Raw genomic sequence first — 14639 nt, 5'->3', positions numbered from 1 at the left:
CAGAGGGACTCCCACAGTGGGTGAGGGATTGTGCTAGTGTGTATGTAAGGACCTCTATGTCCTTATCAGGAGAATGCGCCTCTCGCAGAGGTGAGAGTAGGTAGGCAGTGACTCCCACAGTGGGTGAGGGATTGTGCTAGTGTGTATGTAAGGACCTCTATGTCCTTATCAGGAGAATGCGCCTCTCGCAGAGGTGAGAGTAGATAGGCAGAGGGACTCCCACAGCGGGTGAGGGATTGTGCTAGTGTGTATGTAAGGACCCTCTATGTCCTTATCAGGAGAATGCGCCTCTCGCAGAGGTGAGAGTAGGTAGGCAGAGGGACTCCCACAGTGGGTGAGGGATTGTGCTAGTGTGTATGTAAGGACCTCTATGTCCTTATCAGGAGAATGCGCCTCTCGCAGAGGTGAGAGTAGGTAGGCAGTGACTCCCACAGTGGGTGAGGGATTGTGCTAGTGTGTATGTAAGGACCTCTATGTCCTTATCAGGAGAATGCGCCTCTCGCAGAGGTGAGAGTAGGGAAGCAGGGACTCCCACAGTGGGTGAGGGATTGTGCTAGTGTGTATGTAAGGACCCTCTATGTCCTTATCAGGAGAATGCGCCTCTCGCAGAGGTGAGAGTAGGTAGGCAGAGGGACTCCCACAGTGGGTGAGGGATTGTGCTAGTGTGTATGTAAGGACCTCTATGTCCTTATCAGGAGAATGCGCCTCTCGCAGAGGTGAGAGTAGGTAGGCAGTGACTCCCACAGTGGGTGAGGGATTGTGCTAGTGTGTATGTAAGGACCCTCTATATAAGGGGAGATGTGCATTTCTGTGAGAATATTCCTTCTTCACAAAGTGTGAAAGAGTCCAGGTAAGAGCAGTCACACCTGGGGGTCCTGCTGTGTAGCACCATAGGGAAGACCCCATGCTAAGAATGAACACTGGATGTGTTTCCTGGTCTCACTGTCCCCGTCCCCCTCGCATGCTTCCTGCCTTTAGTTTGCAGAGATGTTAAGCCCAGGATGGGCCTGGGTTGCAGAGGAACGGATCCAGCATGGATCTTGCTTATTTTCCAGCTAGCAGGAGAGATTGTTGGGACGGCTGCAGAGCTGCTATTCTCACACCCCAAGAGAAGGGGAAGACAGCTGTTATGCCTGGGGGGGGCATGATGGCAAGAGTAAAGGGAAGCAAAATATAAAGGGTGTGGAAGCTGCCAAGCAGTGTCCCTTGCAAAGGGAAAGATAAATGATCTGAAGCTTGCAGTGCAGGATTGTCATCTGTCAAAGTTAAATACATGTATTTTATTTTTTACCAGTTGTCATTAGAAACAATTAAAAATTCAGCAAAAATAATTCCCATCAGTAATCATATAATGAATGATAGGCCCATGTGTCTGATACCGTGGATTCAGGCTCCGTGGGCTGCAAGACCTCAGGAGCTATGTGTCTGATACCGTGGGCTCAGGCTATGTGTCTGATTCCGTGGTCTCAGGCTATGTGTCTGATTCCGTGGTCTCAGGCTATGTGTCTGATACCGTGGGCTCAGGCTATGTGTCTGATACCGTGGGCTCAGGCTCCATGAGGCTGCAGTACTTACTTGGCAGTCAGGGGCTGGTACATAAAAGGGTGAGTCTCGGCACAGTGAGTCCAGCTATGTACAAATGGTGATGGTAAGACTTGTCAGTTTCTCAGTAATGTCTGAAAGACTCTCTTTTCATGAGTTGGCAGCGCTGCTCCAGGGGGAGGAAAAAGGAGAAAATATGTCTTCCCTGTTAATTTCCTTTCATTTACTTCTGCTCCACCAGGGCACATCTTCTCATCCAGCACATATGGAGGCAGACCTCTATATCTATATATATATATATATATATATATATATATATATATATATATATATAAAATGACATCACTAGAATATGTGAGTTCAGAACCAATTCAGTCAGTTTACTACTTTCAAAGCCAAAAAACTAACAATAACGTATCAGAAAGCAAATGATAGAACAAGAGACAAAAATTAAACTCATTTGCAAATATAAAACTTGCAGTGCCATTGCCTAACAAGCTGAGGATAATACAATAACAAAACTATTTTATTTAAAATTGTTTCTTGAAGGAAGCCAAGTCCATTTGCAACACCCAGTAGATATGAAAATAGCTAAATATAATTTTGTGCAAAACTCTTAAACTTATATAGAATGTGTGGGGTTGTGGACTGGTGCAAGACGTAATTTCCTCTTCCTTCTGCTCTACCAATCCTGAACCTATGGAAAATAGCAAAGCCCATCTAAGGGTGGGTGGATGACAATCCCATCTTCAAGACAGAAGATCCAAAAATGGCATCTTTTCTAGTGAGAAGATCCAACCTATAATTTATTTGTTTTTTATATGGCATATCACATCGGTTTACAGATAAACTCGTGGAATAATATGACAACGGTGTCTTATTATTACATAATAACAGAGAACCATAATTAACAATTAGGAATTTATGTTTGATATACATTGAACAGTGTGGCTTAATTAACAGCTTGGAACTTGTGTTTGCTATTTATTAGAAAAGTGTAACTTAATTTACAAATTGGAGGTTCTTTGCATTGCATAGGGAGGTTAGGAGGAGAGGCATGAGGAGGTTGTAGGGACTGGAAGGAGTAGGGGAAGGGAAGGGTGGGTACGGGTTGATCAGGTGGTGTCATTAGGGCGCAGGTTGGAAGGCTTTTTGGAATAGCCAAGTTTTTAGCATTTTCTTGAAAGACTGTGTAGAGGGTTCTAAGCTGAGTTGTGTGGGTAATTTGTTCCATAGTGTGGGGCCGGCTATTGACATAACGTGTTCTCCGGTTGAGGTCCGGTGAGCCAGTTTGGAGGAGGGAATTGTCAGCAGGCCGGTGTTCTTGGATTGGAGGTCTCTCTGCGAACACGTTGCCTTGCAAGTGTTCCCAAGGACGGTCATGTGGCCGCTTTACAAATCTCCACTGGATTTGCTGAGCATCTTTCAGCCCACGATGAAGCTTGTGCCCGAGTTCACCTTCATCTGAATCCAACTTCTTTCTCTTTTGAGATTTAAAAACCTCAGCAGCTGAAGAATCACCCTGTACATGCCCTGCAATATCATCTCGATCTCCTTGTAAGGCATGAAATGCTTGATGTAAAAACTTGAAAAAATCCGGCGAAAAGGCACCAGCGCTGGTACAGGGAACTTCCTGTTTAGCCTCAGAGAGAAAATCTAACCCCGGAATTAATTTGGGAGGTCTCTGGTTTAAATTGGGAGCTGCCCTTGCTGATGGCGCACCTGGCAAGGCAATCAAGATGGCCGCCATGACTGAGTCAGCTGTTAGAATGGATGCTGCTATCAGCTGTCCAGCGGCTGAGGCAGTGGCGTAGCCAAAGGTGGGACTGGGTAAGCTGTGGCCCACCCACTTTGTGCTCAGGCCCACCCACTCAAAGTTACCCAGCACCTGAGAAGAGAGGCCCGATACAGGGCCATTGTGAAACTCATCCCATGTGGCCAGAGGCCTGACCTGACCTTCGCAGGGCTGTGTCAGAGCTCATCCCACATGGCCCAATAAGAAAGGCCCAACCATCAAAGGGCCATCATGGAGTTCATCCTGTGCGGCCCGAGAAGAGAGGCCCAACCGTTGAAGGGCCATCGAGGAACTCATCCCATGCAGTCCGATGCCCAAGAAGAGCCCCGATCATTGCAGGGCTGTCTCAGAGCTCATCCCATGCGGCCAGAGAAGAGAGGCCCAACTGTCAAAGGGCCATTGCGGAGTTCATCCCATGCGGTCCGACGCCCGAGAATAGGCCTGACTGTCGCAGGGCCATCCTAGTGCTCATCCCACGCAGCCAGAGAAGAAAGGCCCGACCGTCAAAGGGCCATCACGGAGCTCATCCCGCGTGGCCCTACGCCTAAGAAGAGCCCTGATCATCAAAGGGCCGTCGCAGAGCTCATCTTGCATGGCCCAAGAAGAGAGGCCCGACAGTTGAAGGGCCAGTGCAGAGCTCATCCCATGCGGCCCAACACCCAAGAAGAGGCCTGACAATTGCAGGACCATCATGGAGCTCATGCCGAGCAGCTCGAGAAGAGGCAAACCATCTCAGGGCCATTGCGGAGCTCATGGCCCGAGAAGAGAGGCCTGACCATCACAGTGCCATCGTGGAGCTCAACACGCATGGCAGAGCCTGTGTGTGTATGTGGGAGTTGAAACCTTCGTGTAAGAGTGGGAGCCTTTGTATGTGAAAGAGAGCATGCAAGAGTGGGAGCCTGTGTAAGAGAAAGCATTTGAAATAGTACATGTGAGAGAGAGTGTGTGTGTGTGTGTGTGTGTGTGAAGGAGGAAAGAAGACAAGAGAAGGCAGAAAAAACAGAATAAAAGAGACCCTGAAAAAGGAACTAGGAAAAGACAGACAAGGGGAACAAAGAGACTGGGATCAACCGATTAGAAAAATAAGATCAGACAGCAAAGTAAAAAAAAAAAATTATTTAGATTTTCAGCAATTGGAATCTGTCGTCTTTGGGAATGTGCATTTCTGATTTGTTTGTATTTTGCTGTTTCTTCAGTGTTCACAGAGGCTGAGGCTGGTTTCTCAGGCTTTCCATTTTAGTTTTGTTTCTAATTTGTAGTTCCTTATTCTGTATTAGGTAAGGCTCTGTCCATGTTGCACGTGTGGGACAGAAGTGCAGTATTTTGCCTAGTGTTTGGTTTCCCAGTAGGGATTTATAGCAGTTCGGCTTGGTCTGTAGTGTATTGGTGTTCTAGGGCTTGCTGTACTGTTTGCCTTTGCTGCCTTTTTAAAGATAAGGTTGCTGCTGTTTGAGTCCTGAGAGTTAATGCTGTTATGGTTTGGCATGGGAAGATTCTGGGTCATATTTTTATTCTGTTTTGTAAAATTTGTCTTACTTCTCAAGGTGTTTGGCTTTGGAGGGAGTTTGTTTTGCTGTCACTGAGGTGGCACCAGCATTTGAATATATATTTTTTGCATGTCCTAGTTCTGTTCTGCACCTCTTGCAAATCTTAAGTTCTTATGTTGATTATTATGATTATTGCTGTTTTATTGTACATATATTCTCTGCATTTTTGGAAAGAGGATTCATAAAAGAATGCATTTATATTTGTTTTATTTCTTAACTGGATCTGATGCTTCTGTTAAACTTCCGTTACTTTTTACATGATATGTATTTATAAACTGCAATAAATATAAAATACATTAATATAGATTAATAAGATATTTTTAATACTGGTAAGTGCTTGAAATAATAGAATTAAAATATTTTAAAGCAACACTCATGATAAAACTACTTGGAAATCCATTGTCAGATGCACTCTGAGGCATTATTTGTTGATAAGAGTACAAACAGTAAGGCCTACACTTGTGTGTCAACTGCCCACCCATGTTAATCTTGGGTCCCCCCAAAAATTCATTTCTGGCTACGCCATTGGGCTGAGGCTGCCCTAGAAAGAGGCTTTTGCTTACCTAAAGCCTCCAGAAAAGTTGCTTTCTTTAGTGATGCTGAAACCTTCATCAAATCTGGCGATTCAGATTTACTGCGGAAAACGGAGCATAAGCTTCCTTCATTGGAATTTGCGCTTCTGACCTCAGCGGCAACCTTTAAAACAGCTGCAGAAAACTGCTTCCAAAGTGCAGGTAACTCAATCTAATTTGCAAGAAAAGGAGAAAGAAAACTCTAATTATTGTCCCCAGGGCTCTCGTCACTGCAGGAACGTGGCCCACATTTCTAGCCATTTTGAAAATAGTAAGAAGGCTGAATCTCCTAAACAAATCCTTATAGCAAAAAAAAAAAAAAGGAAAGAATAAAAGCTGAACTGCAAGCTCGCATCCGATGGCTGGAGGCAGAGAACACTGGCTGAATTGGTTCTAAACATCACAGATATTCTGGTGTCGTTTAAAATATATATATATATATATATATATATATATATATATATATATATATATATATATATATATATATATATATATTTCTATATAGAAGTCTGCCTCCATATGTGCTGGCTGAGAGGATGTACCCTTAGAGCAGAAGGTAGAGGAATTTGCACTTTATCTAAAGGTGGGATAGCTTGGGATATTCACCACTAATGATTTTTGTTTGGGCTTCCTCAGCTTGCATGAGTGGTCTCTATGGTGCAGACTGTGGCCTGGAGTGCCACTGTCAGAATGGGGGCACGTGCAACCGCTTCAGTGGCTGTGTTTGTCCTTCAGGGTGGCATGGAGAGCACTGCGAGAAGTCAGGTAACCCCTTCCTAAAACTACATAGCAAGTTTGTAGGAAACCCATCATCCAATGTGCATGTAGAATAATCCTGACTGTATCCAGGGCTCAGCTTCCATCCTCTGCAGAACTGCAGGATAGTTTCGCTGTGCAGAACAATCTGCCTTCCCCATACATTGCACGGCTGTACGCTAGAGCTGCAGAACGTAGCATTGTGGGGGTAAAGGGCTGGGTGGAGATTCTAGGAAGATGCAGCTGGGTAGAGGAACTGAGGGTGAATTGTTAGCTGGAAGCCCACAGGAGAGAGAGTGAATGGCTGGGTGCAGGTGCTGGAGGGGAGGGTAAATAGCAGAATGGAGGGCATGGGATGTGTGTGGTTGGGTGGAGAGGGGGCAGTGAATGGCTGGGTGGAGGGAGTGAGGCTGGGTGGAGGTACTGGGAGTGCTGTACGTGGGTGCAGGAGTTGGGATGTGTGTGGTTGGGTGGAGAGGGGGCAGTGAATGGCTGGGTGGAGGGAGTGAGGCTGGGTGGAGGTACTGGGAGTGCTCTACTTGGGTGCAGGAGTTGGGATGTGTGTGGTTGGGTGGAGAGGGGGCAGTGAATGGCTGGGTGGAGGGAGGGAGCGAGGCTGGGTGGAGGTTCTGGGAGTGCTGTACGTGGGTGCAGGAGTTGGGATGTGTACAGCAGGGTACATTACTGGGTGGAGGTACTGGGGAATTGTACCTGGATGAAGGTGTTGAATTGGGTGCAACAGGGTAGAGGCACTAAGGGATGACCAGCTCTTCACACCTCCTCCAGATCGCATCCCACAGATACTGGATCTCCTATCAGAAGTGGAGTTTAATTTGAATTCGAAACCAGTGATGAGTTGCACTGCTACAGGAAACCCTCCCCCAGTGCGGGACAGCATTGAGCTACGCAAGGCTGATGGCGCTGTACTGATGGTACATTCCTTGTATCCACTGCTCTCTCCCTTCCTCCCCCCCCCCCCCCCCTTTACTCTGTGGCCCTCTTCTCCCATTTGTACTGGTTTTTTAATATCCCTTTCCCCGCCTTCTTCCCTTATTGCTCTCTCACCCCTTATTTCTGCATCATGACTGCAGCCTTTCTGCCCTCCCTATTATCCTTCTGCCCCCCCCCCCCCCCCCCGGTCCCTATCACAATGTACTGACTGCAGCCTCCCACAGTCCCCCCTCCCTCGCAGCACCACCGTGGTCCATGTCTCGCTGTAATACCTGCTCTCACTTTCCTGCTCTCACAGGCCAGTAAAGCCATCATGGTAGCAGACAGAACGACCTCTGAGTTTCTTCTGCCTCCTCTCACTGTCTCTGACAGTGGCCTCTGGGAGTGCCGGGTCTCCACCACTGGAGGGCAGGACAACAGGAAGTTTCAAGTCACTGTGAGAGGTGAGGAAGAGAATGCAGGACAAGGGCAGCTGTGATAGTGAGAGAGGAGAGAGGAAGGGAGTCAATAATCAGGAGAAGCCAGAGGGACCATAGATGGGAGAGGGAGGAGGGAAGCAAGGTGGGAGACAGGTATAGACGGGACAAGGAGGAGGGAGGGAAGGCAGGAGGTAGGAAGAGGAGGAATAGAATTTTCATTTTACATTTATTGAATTTATTAATCGGTTAACACAAAAAGGTCTAAGCGATTTACAATGTAAATAACATTCATAATAAAAAAATAAATAAAAAATTGTAAACATAAAACATATAAAAACATTCCATTAACTAACAAACAAGAGGAGGAGGGAGGGTAGTCGGGAGATGGGTATAGACAGGATGGGGAGGAGGGAAGGAAATCGGGAGACAGGTATAGACGGGACGGAGAGGAGGAAGGGTAGTCAGAAGACGGATATTGATGGCTTGGGGAGGAGGGAGGGTAGTCGGGAGATGGGTATAGATGGGATGGGGAGGAGGAAGGGAAGGCGGCAGACGGGTAACAACGGGATGGAGAAGGAGGGAGGGTAGTCAGGAGATGGATATAGATGGCATGGGGAGGAGGGAGGGAAGATGGGAGATGGGACAGGGAGGAGGGAGGGAAGGCAGGAGAATGGTATCAATGGGACGGGGAAGAAAAGAGAGGACAGGATTAGGGTTGGTGTGGAAACTGATGTGCCTGATGCACATCATGGTTTGAATTTGTCTCTCAGAACTGTGATGATCTCCACCTCACGTACCCATGAGCTGGAGCATGTAATTATAATATTAAGTGTGTTTGGATAACACCTTTTAATGTTCATTTAGTGCCCCCTGTGCCCATGCATCCCCCCAAGCTGCTGGAGAGGAAGAGTCGACAACTTAAGGTGTCTCCATTTGATAGTTTCTCTGGTGATGGACCAATAACCTCCGTCAAGCTTCTGTACAAGCCCAAGGAAAACATTTCACACTGGTCATCCATCATAGGTAAGCAAAGAAGAAGAGGAGAGGTCTATATGGACACAACCAGGTGTGTTTGACTCCTTCATAGGTAAGCAATGTGGAAAAATGGAGAGGGGGGAGGGATCCATATAGAGAGAACAAAGATTCTGTCCCTCCCCTATCCAAGGAAAGCGGTGTGCAAAGAAAGGAAAGTGTCTAGAGAGAGAATGAGGGGAGCTGTAAAGAGAGGAACATGTCTAGAGAGGAGAATGGGGGAGCTGTAAAGTGAGGAAGGGACTAGAGAGAGAATGAGAGGAGCTGTAAAGAGAGGAGGGACTAGAGAGAGAATGAGGGGAGCCATAAAGAGGGAAAGGGTCTAGAGAGAGAATGAGGGAGCTGTAAAGAGAGGAAGGGGACTAGAGAGAATGAGGGGCGCCGTAAAGAGGGGAAGGGTCTAGAGAAGAGAATGAGGGGAGCCGTAAAGAGAGGAAGGGACTAGAGAGAGAATGAGGGGCCGCCGGTAAAGAGGGGAAGGGTTCTAGAGAGAAATGAGGGGAGCCGTAAAGAAGAGGAAGGGGACTAGAGAGAGAATGAGGGGAGCCGTAAAGTGAGGAAGGGACTAGAGAGAGAATGAGAGGAGCTGGTAAAGAGAGGAAGGGACTAGAGAGAGAATGAGGGGAGCCATAAAGAGGGAAGGGTCTAGAGAGAGAATGAGGGGAGCTGTAAAGAGAGGAAGGGACTAGAGAGAGAATGAGGGGCGCCGTAAAGAGGGAAGGGTCTAGAGAGAGAATGAGGGGAGCCGTAAAGAGAGGAAGGGACTAGAGAGAGAATGAGGGGCGCCGTAAAGACGGGGAAGGGTCTAGAGAGAGATGAGGGAGCCGTAAAGAGAGGAAGGGACTAGAGAGAGAATGAGGGGAGCCGTAAAGAGGGGAAGGGTCTAGAGAGAGAATGAGGGGAGCCGTAAAGAGGGGAAGGGTCTAGAGAGAGAATCAGGGGAGCCGTAAAGAGGGGAAGAGTCTAGAGAGAAAATGAGGGGAGCCGTAAAGAGGGGAAGGGTCTAGAGCAGGGGTGGGCACTTCCGGTCCTCGAGGGCCACAAACCAGTCTGGTTTTAAGGATATCCCTAATGAATATGCATGAGAGAGATTTGCATGCACTCTGCCTCAGTTGTATGCAAATCTATGTCATGCATATTCATTAGGATATCCTAAAACCTCGACAGGTTTGTGGCCCTTGAGGACTGGAATTGCCCACCCCTGGTCTAGAGAGAGAATGAGGGGAGTTGTGCTTTGCAGAATGTCAGCTATTCTTTCTGTAGGGGAAGTGTTCTGGACTGAGGGTCTCTTCTCTTGGTGCGTGTGTGTGTGTGTGTGTGCTTCTTTAGCTGCTGGCTTATATAAGGCAGAGGTCTTTCAAATTTAAAATATCCCATGCTGGGTCAGCATCCTGTTTCCAACAGAGGCCAAACCAGGCCACAAGAACCTGGCAATTACCCAAACACTAAGAAGATCCCATGCTACTGATGCAATTAATAGCAGTGACTTTCCCTAAGTAAACTTGATTAATAGCCGTTAATGGACTTCTCCTCCAAGAACTTATCCAATCCTTTTTTAAACACAGCTACACTAACTGCACTAACCACATCCTCTGGCAACAAATTCCAAAGCTTAATTGTGCATTGAGTGAAAAAGAATTTTCTCCAGTTTGTTTTAAATGTGCCCCATGCTAACTTCATGGAGTGCCCCCTAGTCCTTATATTATCCGAAAGAGTAAATAACCGATTCACATCTACCCGTTCTAAACCTCTCATGATTTTAAACACCTCTATCATATCCCCCCTCAGCCGTCTTTTCTCCAACCTCTTTAGTCTTTCCTCATAGGGGAGCTGATCATTCCCCTTTATCATTTTGGTTGCCCTTCTCTGTATCTTCTCCATCACAATTATATCTTTTTTGAGATGCGGTAACCAGAATTGTACACAGTATTCAAGGTGCGGTCTCACCATGGAGCGATACAGAGGCATTATGACATCCACTGTTTTAATCACAAACTTAGGCCTGAATTCTCTATTCTCGCACAGAATGGTGAATCCAGCTGTAACGGGGTGTGCGGGGCGAGCCTGAGAAAGCCGGCAGCCATCGCACCACCGCGGGGTTATCGCTCCGGCTTTCGCACTCAATAGCGCTACTGTGAAAGGAGGTACTATTGGGTGCGCTACTGACAATGATAACGGTGCTTACCTTATCGCCGCCAGCGAAGATATCGCCATGTCTGCCTCCTCGCTGCCCCGGCAAGCTATTGCATGCGAAAAGGGACTTTTAGCATGAAAAAAGTCCCTTTTCGCGTGCGATAGGCTTAGAAAATGACCCCCTTAGATTGTAAGCCCTTTGGGGATAGGGAAATACCTACAGTACCTGAATGTAATCCACTTTGAAGCGCTGATAAAGTACGAAAAGCGGAATATAAATCTAAAATTAAATAAAATTAAATCACCATTCCCTTCCTAATAATTCCTAATATTCTGTTTGCTTTTTTGACTGCTGCAGCACACTGAGCCAACGATTTTAAAGTATTATCCACTATGATGCCTAGATCTTTTTCCTGGGTGGTAGTTCCTAATATGAAACCTAACATCGTGTAACTACAGCAAGGGTTATTTTTCCCTACATGCAACACCTTGCACTTGTCCACATTAAATTTCATCTGCCATTTGGATGCCCAATCTTCCAGTCTTGTAAGGTCCTCCTGTAATGTATCACAGTCTGCCTGTGATTTAACTACTCTGAATAATTTTGTATCATCCGCAAATTTGATAACCTCACTCGTCGTATTCCTTTCCAGATCATTTATATATATATTGAAAAGCACTGGTCCAAATACAGATCCCTGAGGCACTCCACTGTTTACCCTTTTCCACTGAGAAAATTGACCATTTAATCCTACTCTCTGTTTCCTGTCTTTTAACCAGTTTGTAATCCACGAAAGGACATCGCCTCCTATCCCCTGACTTTTTAGTTTTCTTACAAACCTCTCATGAGGGATTTTGTCAAACGCCTTCTGAAAATCCAAATACACTACATCTACCGGTTCACCTTTATCCACATGTTTATTAACTCCTTCAAAAAAAGGAAGCAGATTTGTGAGGCAAGACTTGCCTTGGGTAAAGCCATGCTGACTTTGTTCCATTAAACCATGTCTTTCTATATGCTCTACGATTTTGATCTTGAGGATAGTTTCCACTATTTTTCAGAGCAATGAAATCATGCTCACTGGTTTATAGTTTTCCAGATCACCCCTGAAGCCATTTTTAAATATTGGGGTTACATTGGCTACCCTCTAGTCTTCAGTTACAAAAAATGATTTTAATGATAGGTTACAAATTTTAACTAATAGATCTGAAATTTCATTTTTTAGTTCTTTCAGAACCCTAGGATGCATACCATCCGGTCCAGGTGATTTGCTACTCTTTAGTTTGTCAATCTGGCCTACTACATCTTCCAGGTTCACAGTGATTTCGTTCAGTTCGTCTGACTCATCACCCCTGAAAACCATCTCCGTAACTAGTATCTCCCCAACATCCTCATTAGTAAACACGGAGGCAAAGAATTCATTTAGTCTTTCTGCAATGGCCTTATCTTCCCTAAGAGCCCCTTTAATCCCTCTGTCATCTAATGGTCTAGCCGACTCCCTCATAGGTTTCTTGCTTTGGATATATTTCAAAAAGTTTTATTATGAGTTTTTGCCTCTATAGCCAATTTCATTTCAAATTCTCTCTTCGCCTGTCTTATCAATGTTTTACACTTAACTTGACAATGCTTATGTTTTATCCTATTTTCTTCAGATGGGATCCTTCTTCCAATTTCCAAAGGATATTTTTTGGCTAAAATAGCCTCTTTCACCTCACTTTTTAACCATGACGGTAATCGTTTTGCCTTCCTTCCACCTTTCTTAATGCGTGGAATACATCTGGTTGCACTTCTAAGATTGTATTTTTAAACAATGTCCACGCCCGTTGTACACTTTTAACCTTTGTAGCTGCACCTTTCAGTTTTTTTCTATTTTCCTCATTTTATCAAAGTTTCCCTTTTGAAAATGTAGTGTTAGAGCTGAAGATTTACTTATTGTCCCCCTTCCAGTCATTAGTTCAAGTTTGATCCTGTTATGATCACTATTACTTCCACTTTTATGAATAGTAACTACATTCACCCCTCTGCAGTCCTCTGGAACTACTCCAGCGGTGCTGCCAGGTCATCTCTAAGTTCCCTTAAAATCCTTAGATGTATCCCCTCTGGCCCTGTCGCTTTATCTACTTTCCTCTAAGCACAGTCTTCTGAAAATGTTTTTATTTATTTTATTTAACATTTTTATATACCGACATTCGTTAATAACATCACATCGGTTTCCATGGAACAAAAATGCAGCATAAAGGCTTTACAATAAAATGGATTTTGAGCCAGAGAGGGGAGATACTAAATTTAAAAAGTTAGGAGGTAGGAAGGGGGAGATAAAGGGGGGGGGGGAATTAGTATAGGAAGGGGGAGGGAAAGGACAAAACTATGAGAGGAAGGAGGGGGGAAGCTGTAAATACATAGGGAGTGTTAAGAATATTACAATAATCACCTTAAAATTATGCACAATCAGTAGATATGATACTAATGTCGAGCGGAATATGTGAGATACTGGTAAGACGCAGGTGATATGTACTGGAATAAGTAATAATACATAACAAGCAAGAGAATTTACATTTTACAAATAAATCAGAACGTACAAAGCTTTGCGTGGTACAGGAGGGCTTTGTGGAAAACTGAGGGATGTAGGGTTATGAGGGTATCAAGGGTAGGCTTGCTTGAACAACCAAGTTTTGAGTTTTTGCTTACATTTTTTTGGACACAGTTCTTGGCGTAAATCGGTGGGCATGGAGTTCCATAGCGCCGGTCCTGCAATGGATGGTGAGCTGCGTGTGTAGTGTTGCTAGATATTGGGTTCTGATGGAGGAGTGAAACTGTAAGGAATCGTTGAACCAGTGCATTCTTGGGTTGTGGATGGCTTTGTTTACGAGTGAGAGGGTCTTGAGGTGGATCCTGGAGGCGATAGGAAGCCAGTGGAGTTGTTTAAGAATAGGGGTAATATGCTCTCTTCTGCGGGTGCTGGTCAGTGTGTGTGCGGCAGCATTTTGTAGCAATTGTAGAGGGGCGATAGTGCTTTTGGGGAGGCCTAGGAGTAAGGTGTTTGAGTAGTCTAGACTGGATGAGAGACTGTAGCACTGATCTGAAGGCGTTGAGGTGCAGAAGGGGCTTTAGTTTTAGTGAAATAGCATTCTCTCAAAATCATTTGAGCTTTACCTCACTTCCGATCCTATCTGTGTCCATTTTGTTGCCCTACTCCTGACTCTTCTTCAATGAACACCAAACAGGAATAACATTTATAGATTTATTAAAAAGGCTACAAAGCAGTTTACATAACATAAATAAAATCAGACAGAAGCACAAAATTTACAGCAAGTAATTCAATGAAGCAAATGCTTGTGAAAACAGCCAGGCTTGCTCATTTTTCTGTAACTTGCTAAATTGTTTATTCATTTTATAGTTTTTGGTAATGTGTTCTGAAGACGTGGGCCCTTTATTTAGTTTCCACCAGGTTGTCGGAAAGTGTTTCAAGCAGATTTAATTGTGACAAACATAGGGGCCAATGCAAAAAAAAAAAAGCACGGAAAGGGAGGGCACCGTGCTATATTGTAATGAGGGGGGGTCTCGTTAGTAAGGAGGCACTAGGGTTGCTTGTGCGACCTTAGCGCCTCCATGCTAATGCGACCCCGCGGTTATGAATACCGACGCTGATAAACTCTGCATTGGTTTTCATAACTGCAGTCCGCCAGTTTATCGGCATCGGTCTTCTTAATGCAGCCGGCCGGTTATGAAACGGACGCCAGGCATATCAGCGTCGGTCTTCTTAACGCAGCCGGCCGGTTATGAACGGACGCCAGGCATATCAGCGTCGGTCTTCTTAACGCAGCCGGCCGGTTATGAAACGGACGCCAGGCATATCAGCGTCGGTCTTCTTAACGCAGCCGGCCGGTT

At 45.5% G+C, this 14639-nt stretch overlaps 1 protein-coding gene across 3 annotated transcripts in view; it reads left to right on the top strand.

Annotated features, from left to right (window-relative positions):
- Nucleotides 1-14639, top strand: part of TIE1 (tyrosine kinase with immunoglobulin like and EGF like domains 1) — a 150168-nt gene that overhangs the window by 41039 nt on the left and 94490 nt on the right. For all 3 annotated transcript variants that reach the window (XM_029618099.1, XM_029618098.1, XM_029618097.1), the window contains 4 exons: nucleotides 6096-6224; nucleotides 7002-7147; nucleotides 7465-7609; nucleotides 8450-8608. In XM_029618099.1, the coding sequence (XP_029473959.1) occupies nucleotides 6096-6224; nucleotides 7002-7147; nucleotides 7465-7609; nucleotides 8450-8608 (579 nt within the window). The remainder of the gene's footprint in view (nucleotides 1-6095; nucleotides 6225-7001; nucleotides 7148-7464; nucleotides 7610-8449; nucleotides 8609-14639) is intronic.

The sequence above is a fragment of the Rhinatrema bivittatum genome, chromosome 10 (assembly GCF_901001135.1).
Source record: "Rhinatrema bivittatum chromosome 10, aRhiBiv1.1, whole genome shotgun sequence".
NCBI lineage: Eukaryota > Metazoa > Chordata > Amphibia > Gymnophiona > Rhinatrematidae > Rhinatrema > Rhinatrema bivittatum.
Note: the sequence above shows the minus strand (reverse complement) of the source record. Positions and strands in the feature narration are given on the sequence as shown.